This window comes from Heterodontus francisci, chromosome 3 (genome assembly GCF_036365525.1).
Source record: "Heterodontus francisci isolate sHetFra1 chromosome 3, sHetFra1.hap1, whole genome shotgun sequence".
NCBI lineage: Eukaryota > Metazoa > Chordata > Chondrichthyes > Heterodontiformes > Heterodontidae > Heterodontus > Heterodontus francisci.
The window spans coordinates 60176180-60185967 of record NC_090373.1 but is presented as its reverse complement, the minus strand read 5'-3'; the positions used below and the strand labels follow the sequence as shown (position 1 = coordinate 60185967).

At 40.9% G+C, this 9788-nt stretch overlaps 1 protein-coding gene across 1 annotated transcript; it reads left to right on the top strand.

The window, feature by feature from the left end:
• The first annotated feature begins 733 nt into the window (after positions 1-733).
• odc1 (ornithine decarboxylase 1) lies at positions 734-9392 on the top strand. Its single transcript, XM_068022575.1, has 12 exons — positions 734-937; positions 1723-1869; positions 1950-2103; positions 2356-2529; positions 2615-2787; positions 3924-4058; positions 5438-5523; positions 5667-5746; positions 6587-6749; positions 8234-8343; positions 8414-8628; positions 8984-9392. Exons 3-12 carry the CDS (start codon positions 2002-2004, stop codon positions 9126-9128), a joined length of 1383 nt encoding a protein of 460 aa, XP_067878676.1. The 5' UTR covers positions 734-937; positions 1723-1869; positions 1950-2001; the 3' UTR covers positions 9129-9392.
• Positions 9393-9788: the final 396 nt, after the last annotated feature.

The window sequence follows — 9788 nt, the reverse complement described above, 5'->3', positions numbered from 1 at the left end:
TATTTCTGCAGCTGGAGTTGTGGGGAATCCCGTGACTTCCTGGAAGCAGTGTCCAGCCCGACCCGACCCGACCCGACCCGACCCAAGCCCGAATGCTGGACTTGGATTTACAACCCGACCCGAACCCGACACATGTAGTCGGGTTTGGGTTGGGTAGCCAGGCTTTACTCCAAACTGTTAGTAACAAATCCCAACAATTTTTTCTCTCAGAGGGTTATGAGTCTTTGGAATTCTCTTCCTCAAAAGGGGGTGGAAGCAGAGTCTTTGAATATTTTTAAGGCAAAGGTAGATAGATTCTTGATAAGTGAGGCGCTGAAAGGTTATCGGGATAGGTGGAAATGTGGAGTTGAAGTTACATTCAGATCAGCCATGATCTTGTTGAATGGCGCAGCAGGCTCAAGGGGCCCAGTGGCCTGCTCCTGCTCTTAATGCACATGTTCATCAGTTCATAAATAATCTTGCTGTAAAACATAACTCCAAACAATCTTGATTTAAAAATCAAGGATGATTAGATGAGTAATTAACAACTCCCTTCCCCCCCAACCCCATGAGTCAATATATTGTACAAGATTGAATCACAAGATCCCACAACATTACAATGCTGGCCTCATTGTTGCTCTCTGCATAGGCTGGTGGTGACGTATGAGATTCGCCACTGGCCCTGTGAGCTGTCAATCAGAGTGACGTGGGGGGAAATTGCGTCCGTGCTCTCGCGCTTGCTCCATTGATCGCGGACAAGTGCAAACCGATCAGGACCGGTTTGGGCTGGACACGTTGCGTAGCAACCCGGCCTCGCTCTATAAAAACTGGCGGCGAACAGCCAACCGGCTTTATTCTGTCTGTTAGCAGCAGCCAGTTTGTGTCGTTGAGGAAGACGGTTCCTTTTTTTTTAAACGGATTTCTTCGATGGACACAGTCTTCGTAAATGTTTTTTAAGGTAATTTTTTTACTCTTCTAATGCGGGAGTCATTTGTGGTTCTTATTTTAAATGTACTGGTGTAAATTTGCCAAGTGCCACGTGTTAATTCCAGGTGGAGGGGGAAATTAATTGTTAGTATCAGAAACATTTATTTAAAAAAAAGGCTCGAGCAGAAAATTTATTTTTGGAGCCTTCATCTTAAGTGGTAAATACAATATGGAATTATTGGGAAAATGCCTCAAATCGCGACCTTTTGGCTGCCGAGCGGAAAGGTGGGGGGGGGGGGCGATTTAAGTTAATGTTCTGTATTTTTAGTAACTGACTATGTGTAAATGAATTTGTCGCTCGCCCTGGCGGCTGTAATGAAATAGCTTGGGTTTCCGTTTGGTCGCTATCCATCGGTCCTCTACCGGTGAACGGGCCTCCCGCCCCCACCTTCCCATTGGTTTATAGTGAGCGCCTTAATACACGTGCAGAACGGGACCCCGCTGTCTCATTGGTCGACGGTCATGTTAATCAATCGAGTTCCTCCTTCCTGTTGCCCCACATCACAGAGGGTGGAACTTCTGCGACGTGGGTGGGAAAGTAAAAGAGCAGGGCGAGGGGATACATTGGGCAAGACTCACTAGCGTGGAGTACTGTAGACGATGTGCAATTAGTCTGTACTCGTGTAGTGCTGAGTGGAATGCTTGTTACACTCGTGCAGTGCATGATAGTCACTGGATTGAGAAAGGAAATCGTGCCTTGATTTTAAATTTATTTGCTCATACGCTTCACCTAAATAATGTGCAACTGTGTTTCAGAACGAACAAGTCAGAAAGGTATACAACGGCTACACAGGGAGCCCAGACCTTGCGTTGTATCTTCGAGGGTTTAACTCCGTTGGAAAGCCACCTTGGCGAGACAGCTGAGTTCTGCTTTTAAATAGATTCCATCTCTTACTTGCCCATGTGAGTATAAATGCTTACCATTTAATAGAATGCAGAATTGGGTTGTAATTCTGCATCACTGAGCTTATTTTTTCCCCCAGTTTGTTGCATATTGCGAATTCCTGCTTTGTGAAACTTCCTGCGAATCTCAGAATGAATGACTTCAGCAATGGTGAATTTGACTTTGCCTTCATTGAGGAAGGATTCAGTGCCAGAGACATCTTGGAAAGCAAAATAAATGAAGTTTCTCATTCTGTAAGTATTTGTTTAATTCTCGAAGTGCATTGAGACATTTCACCATGTTAGGCCCCATCTAATTGCCAGTTTTTGTTAACTGTCCCTTTATGGCCTTACCCCAACCTGTCTCAAGATCCTCTAGCCTTGAAAACTAATTTAATTTTCCTGTCTTAACCTCTGTGCCTCCCATCAGGGCATTTTTCCACAAGTAAGGTACTATGTAACGATTTCTGGCATGGAAATTTAACCTTATACCTATTATAATTCTAGGATGACAAAGATGCTTTTTATGTGGCGGACTTGGGTGACATTGTCAAGAAACACATGCGGTGGCATAAGGTCCTTCCTCGTGTGACTCCTTTTTATGCTGTCAAATGCAATGATGATAAAGCTGTGGTGAAAACCCTTGCTACTTTGGGTGCTGGATTTGACTGTGCTAGCAAGGTATACGAACACTGACTTCTTTGTGTGCTAATTTAAGCTTGTTTCTTGTTTTTGTAATGATTTTTAATACAGTCATTCTTTACAGACTGAAATTCAGATGGTGCAAAGCCTTGATGTCCCAGTTGAGAAAATAATCTATGCTAACCCTTGCAAACAGTTGTCTCAAATCAAATATGCTGCAACACATGGGGTGCAGAAGATGACATTTGATAGTGAAGTGGAGCTGATGAAAGTAGCAAGAGGTCATCCAAGTGCAAAGTAAGTTGCTGATCAAGTACTACTGAGGAAAGCTCAAATTTGTGCACAAGATGCTAATGTTTTTTTAAAAAAAAAATCTTGCACATAGCTTTGAATATTGTAAGGAAATGCATGGGAATTAGTGGGTCTTTTGTAATACATATGTAATACATCCAAAGATACTTAAGGGAGTATGGTAGAATTGGAAGTTTATCAAGTTTAGGTCATGCGAATGAGGAGACTTAAAGGTAGAAGGAGTTTGTGTAGGATACAGATAGCTGAGAGTACTGCTAACTAGAGTGGGAGGGAAATATGCAACCAGTTTGTTATAGAATATTGACATACTCAATTATTTTGGGCATTTTAGTAAATCTACACTCCTGACAGCTGCTTTTGAAAAATCTTGGAATACAATTCCCAAGACGTTAACTGCTTCATGATTCTAATAGCAATCCAGAACTTCGGTCTGCTTATGCAGAGTTGAAAAGAGTTCTTGAAAAGTAGCATTAAAGCTTTTTGAACATGGGGGTGGATGGAGAACCCAAATGTTCAACAATCCTTTGGATCTTTCAGGAGGTACTGAGGGAGGGGAAGATCTAATTGCTGGCTGGTGACTTCAGTCCAGTGGAAATGCATAGAATGGCGGGTAATGTATGTGGTTTTTTCACAATTAGACATTCAGTTTAAGTTGTTAGCATGAGTCTACTGAATGGAGGAAAATTTGAGCTTCTGCTTGAAATGGCAGAATCGAACTTGGCTATGAAAATCCTGGCATGAAGGATGGTTGTTTTGCTTGCCCTGGCAGGTACAGATTAATTCATCGATACCAATTTACATATCTGCTTGTTCTCATCTTTAGGTTATGGTGTAATCAGCTTTGATAATGAATTTTATTAAGACTAGTTTTACATTAGATTATTCCTGAATATCTTAATGGGCAAACCATGCTATCTCATCTCTCTTCTTCTGTCAGGTGTTTTGTCTGACAGATCTTAATTCTAGGATGTTGTTTCCTGTGCAGGTTTTCCTATTTTAGGTTGCCTGTGGTGGTTCACCTACTGGATGTTGGATTCTCCTTTATACTGTTTCATTGACGCCTGTATCGAATTAACGTCAAATCCTGGCGTAAAATGCATCCACCTCTTCCTCTGTCCTAGGCTGGTTCTGCGCATTGCTACTGATGATTCCAAGGCTATCTGCCGCCTGAGTGTGAAGTTTGGAGCAACACTTAAGACTAGTAGGCTTCTCCTTGAATGTGCCAAAGAGCTGCGTATTGATATTATTGGAGTAAGGTAAGATCTGTCATTTTTATCTTGAATTATACTAATAGTTTGAGCTGTGTAAAAGGTTGTGTAGAACTAGTGCTACAAAAATCTGAATTTTACCTTATAGGAGTTAAATTTATTAATGTGGCCCACTGATTATAGTAGGACACATCTAGATTTTGATGTGATGCAGAAAATTATAATGGCTATAGCACAAAGACCATTTGGCCCATATTGGTGCTGGCTCTAAAAGCAGCTCAGCTAGTCCCATTTTCCCCTGCCTTTTCTTCATTGCCCTGCAATTCCTCCTTCAGATAATTATCCAATTCCCTTTTCAGAGCCACGATAGAATCTGTCTCCACCACACTTGCAGGCATTGCATTCCAGATTCTAACCCCACACTGCAGTTTGTTTCCTCATGCCTCCTATGGATCTTTTGGCCAATCACCTTAAATCTAGGTCCTTTGGTTTGCAACCCTTCCGCCAATGGGAACATTTTCACCGATGTACCATGTTGAGACACCTCATCATTTTGAGCACCTGTACCAAACCCCCCTCCAGAGTTTTCTTCAAGAACAGCCCCAGCTACTCCATGTAATTGAAGTTTCATCCCTGGAATCATTCTCTCAACTTTTTCTGCACCCTCTATGGCCTTTACACCTTTCCTAAAGTGTAGTGCCTAGAATTGGACACAATACTAGAATTGAGGCTGAGCTAAAGGTTCACCATAACTTGCCTTTGTAATCTATGTCCCTGTTTATAAAGCCCAAGATCCCATATGCCTTGTTAACCACTTTCTCAGTCTGCCCTGCTACCTTCAGTGATGTGTACATTTACACCTGGGTGTCTGTTCCTGCACCTGTTGTAGAATTGTATCCTGTTATTACCTTTCCTCATTCTTAAAATGAATCATTTTGCACTTCTCTGCATTGAATTTCATTTGCTGAATCTCTCATTTCACCCACCTATGTGCTCAGTTTAGCACTGTCCTCACAGTTCAAATATTTACAAACTTTGTCATCAAATAATACATTTTCATAATGCTGCATGCCAGTTGAGTGGATGAACAGTGTAGCTTCTTGCTTAACAGTGTATGTTTGGCACCTTTGTAAGACTAGTGTCTTAAGTATGCAATTAGGGTTAAAACAGCTACAATTTGCTACATTCCATTACTCTTAATCACCATTTTGCATTAATAGCATCTGAATGTAGCTGTTGCATGAATGCACCTCTTTCCTGCTACTACCCTCCCACTCAGTTGTTAAGTCTGTTTTACTTGGATCGATGGAAACGAGGTGTACTTACACTTATTGAATTTAAAACACTCTTGTTTCTCATTGGTTGAAATCTATTGGCTTTATGAGGTACTGACTTGTATGGACTAATTTTTTTCTTCCCTGTGAAAGCTTTCATGTGGGAAGTGGTTGTACAGATGCCCATACATATGCCCAGGCTATTGCAGATGCTCGTTTTGTTTTTGATATGGGGGTAGGTATCTTGATTTCACTAGTTTCTAATGTCTTCATTTTAACAATTAAATGCTTGATGCTGTTATTGCAATTTTAAGTCAACAAAAGTTAATTGTTTTGGGCTTGTTTGACTATTTTTCTTTCTTGTCCTCGTAATTTTAGGTAGAGTACGGTTTCAACATGTACCTGCTTGATATTGGTGGTGGTTTCCCTGGTTCAGAAAACACCAAGCTCAAATTTGAAGAGGTGAGAAGTGTTGCTACTTAATGTTATGACCAGCTGAGAAAGGTGTCTAGGGGTCTTTCTCAGCCTTCACCTGGTCGTCTTGTAACAGGCTTTTAATTTTAAACGCCATGTTTGAGCGCCCTCGGTGAATCCTTGTTCACTGCTTTCCAATTATAAGGCAAAGAAATGAGCACCTGCAGGTTTTCTTGCGTTTAAAGAAAAGTGAAATTTATTAACTTGAACTGAACGCTTATGGATATATGCCACGCCCCACGCTAGCATGCATACGTGAAACGTACATGCAAATAGAGACTGAAAAGAGCAGAAGAAAAATAGTGGAGAGATTTGAGGCAATCTCTGAAGAGGGGTTTTTGTTACTGTGCATTGAGCTTGCTGTAGTCCTTGCTTGTAGGTAGATCTTGCTTTTCGTTGAGGCCCAGTATTCTTAAACCTTGTTCGCTGAGACCTTTCTCTTTGGGATTCCTAAGCTGGTGAGAGCAGACAGGAGAGAGGTCTTTTCCCGTCCAGGAGCAAACCGCTTTCTGCCAGTTTAAACTCTGTGGCAAGTTCAAATTCAAAAACTCCAACCAGTTAGTCATGTGACTAAACTGGTCAGATCATATTTGTGTATTGGGGGCAGATTTGTTCCAAAACTGTCTGCTTGTATGCAAAAAATGTCTTTCCTGTCCAGGGCTTGGCAACCCCTTCTAGCAGGTGCCTTTTCTTCCCAGCAACAATTTTAAATTTGAATGTCCATGTGGCAAAATGTGCCTCATTCTTGGCAGGTGGGGCCCTGCCTGACACTTAGTCTCAAGTGAATTTATCTGAACATTAGAGGTAATTAACTCCAAATATCTTTAGATTGCAGCTGTTATCAATCCTGCATTGGACAAATACTTCCCCACAGATTCTGGAGTTAAAGTCATTGCTGAACCTGGCCGGTTCTATGTGGCATCCGCCTACACACTTTCTGTGAATATCATTGCTAAGAAGGTGGTTTTCAATGAGCAGAGTACTTCTGATGGTAGGTATGCCAATGGCAGTCTTGTCATTTATTGTATGGTTTTAAACCCAGATCATTCCTGTTTGATCTTTAAACTGTTCTGTCACTCTCTATAAAAGTACCTGAGTTTTTAAGGAAAGATGGAGACTTCAGTTATGTTAATTTGAAAATGCTTAATCTATTTATGATGTGGATGTTAGTTTTATCCTTTTTCTCGTCAACATGTTGCAATTTATGACTGTTGCTTATTTAGTATTTTACTATATTGCTGAAAACAGGCATTTTGGCGAAGCTTTTCATCTTGCACTCATCAGGACAATCTGAAAGAATACCAATGTAAGGGAAGCAACAAATTTACACTGAAGAGTGCTGATTGGTTGGCAAGTGGACTCTGGTAGAGGCATTGCCATAGAGAATGCACCAGTTTATGGTGACTGACAATTAACTGCCAAGCTTTGAAATTTAAACCAGGCAGCTTGATCCTAGCCAAGGCATTTCCCTGAGGAATGAACCAGTGAATGGCTGTCACTTTTTTGATTAGCTGAAACAGGCACAATGTATGTACAGGTTCTGTCTGCGTATTAATATACAGTGATTATTGACTACGCAGCTGCCAGCTGATGTCATCAAACTGCGCCAATCTGTGCACATGTGCAGACGGGCTCCTGCTCTCTGCGCATGCGCTACGTTCTACCCTGTCAGGATTAGTTGGCGAATGTGCAGATGTCATCGCATAACGCAAGTAGAGGATGGGGTGGGGGAAGTGGGAGAGCACAGCCGAAGACATTGGTGGTGGCGGGTGTGCCCTCCTCCCATCCCCCCGGCTCTCCTCCTCTGCCTCCGCCTCATTTTCCCCCCCCACTGCCACTATTGTGTGCTGCCATGTGCTTATGTTGCCTTTGTGATTATTTGAGCCATGCCCTCTAGTCCTGGCAGCTGCCTGAATGTGCCAGACTGTGACCTTTTTAGTGCCACCAGTTGCATTTGTGCATGTGCCATTGCAGTGCCACCTAGTGGTTGCATTGTCAGCAAACGCTGCCATCGATATATGTAGCTTCCAGTACATGCAAATGTGCCACACTGACCTGACTATCTTAAAATGGTTGCCAGAGTCATGCGGCCTGCTTTAAATTTAACAAAGCTTGGCAGTTAACTGTCAGTTGCCATAAACTGGTGCATTCTCCATGGCAATGCCTCTACCAATCAGTACTCTTTTGTATGGTATAAATTTGTTGCTTCCCTTTGGTATTCTTGTAAATTGTCCTGATGAGTGCAAGCCAAAAAGCTTTGACAAAATGTCTCTATTTTCAGCAATACTCGAGTTCTGTACTACCAAACTACTATTTTACTATAGTTTGAAACTTAGTTGGTGGCTGTTTAACTCTTGCAAATTCCTTTATGCATTGCTAATCTCAATGAGAAGCAAGCATCTGATTTAAGACTGCTTGGTGTACTACATTTTCTGCATTACATGTAGCTAATTGTAATATCTCTTCTTTTAAAAGATGAAGATGAACAGGACCGAACCCTCATGTACTATGTAAATGATGGTGTTTATGGATCATTCAACTGCATACTGTACGATCATGCTCATGTCATGCCAGTCCTGTTCAAGGTAAGACCTTTTGTTATAATCCTACTTTTTGTGTATGTATATATTAAATTGTTTTTTCTTTTTTTTTAAGAAACAAAAGTCTGATGAGCATCTATACTCTACTAGTATTTGGGGCCCAACTTGTGATGGGCTTGATCGTGTTGTAGAAAGTTGTAATATGCCAGAGATGCAGGTTGGAGACTGGATGGTGTTTGAGAACATGGGAGCTTACACTGTTGCTGCTGCTTCAACATTCAATGGATTTCAAAGGCCCCAGATCTTCTATGTTATGTCAAGACCAGCCTGGTACAGTATTTCATAAATTGAGACTTCATACTGTTTTACTTTCAAATTGACTAGCTTAATTATCATTTTTGGTTTTCTTATTTAGCAGGTAATAATGAAACAAGGAACGCTTGGCTTCTTTCTTTTCCTCCCAAGATTACAGTGGCTTACTTTGCAGTATAGTCCTGCATTTGAAAGTGACATTTAAGGGTCTTGTGATCATATTTTGCCAAGTTCAGAATTTGACTTCATGTACTTCCAAAAGTACAATGCCTCATCCTGCACAATGCAGTTTACCATCTAAATTTCAAATTACTTTTCATGTAACCTCAGTGAATGCAGTGTCTAATATTTTTATCTATTTTTTTTCTTGTAGGCAATTAATGCAACAAATCAAGGAAGGTGACTTTCCATCCCAAGTTGAGGATCGTGCTGCTAATACTGTACTAGCATCCTGTGCTTGGGAAAGTGGAATGGAGCTTCTGTGTTCATGTTCTTCTTCTGCCAGAGTTAATGTCTAAACTGTTAGAGAACTTAAACTGACCAGTTGGCAATCTTAGCTGAACAAGGAGGTTTGGGTAATATTAAATGGCTGCCTTTTGGAACCAGTAACTAATGCTGAAAGCTGTGTGCTTAAATTTTAAAATATGGGTTAGTTTATGTATGCAACAAAATGGTTGACTAGGAGATGGGATCACATTCTAAGTGTTCCTATGGAAACTTGTTTACACTTTTATAACTTTTTTGTATTTTTATTTGAGCTTAAAATAAAAGATAAAACTTTATTTGGACTTCAATCATTTAGTGATGTGTTGATAACTTGAGTTTGTAGAGAAGAGAACTGAATTACCAAGCTGCAACACATTGAGCAAGACTTGCCAGCATTATTAGCCAGGGGAGCTTTATCTAACTGCATGATGTCATCAATTTTCTTGAAAAAGCCAATTTAAATGTTTGAGAATTTGACTTAATGAATTGTTCCATATGCTAATAGTTTTGGAAATTGCTTTTTGTCCAAGGATAGTCAGCTTGGCTTTATCAGGGGGATATATGTCTAACAAACTTGCTTGAATTTTTGACGGAGGTGATTAGATGTGTAGATGAGGGTAAAGCAGTTGATGTAGTCTACATGGACTTCAGTAAGGATTTTGATGAGGTCCTGCATGGGAGATTGGTTAAGA

What these genes read in the sequence shown, in the direction of transcription:
- odc1 (XM_068022575.1), top strand. Translation starts at nt 2,002, where the DNA reads ATGAATGACTTCAGCAATGGTGAATTTGACTTTGCCTTCATTGAGGAA. An exon ending in TGAGCAGAGTACTTCTGATG is followed by an intron (nt 6,750 to 8,233) that starts GTAGGTATGCCA and finishes TTCTTTTAAAAG; the next exon opens with ATGAAGATGAACAGGACCGA. An exon ending in GTTATGTCAAGACCAGCCTG is followed by an intron (nt 8,629 to 8,983) that starts GTACAGTATTTC and finishes TTTTTCTTGTAG; the next exon opens with GCAATTAATGCAACAAATCA.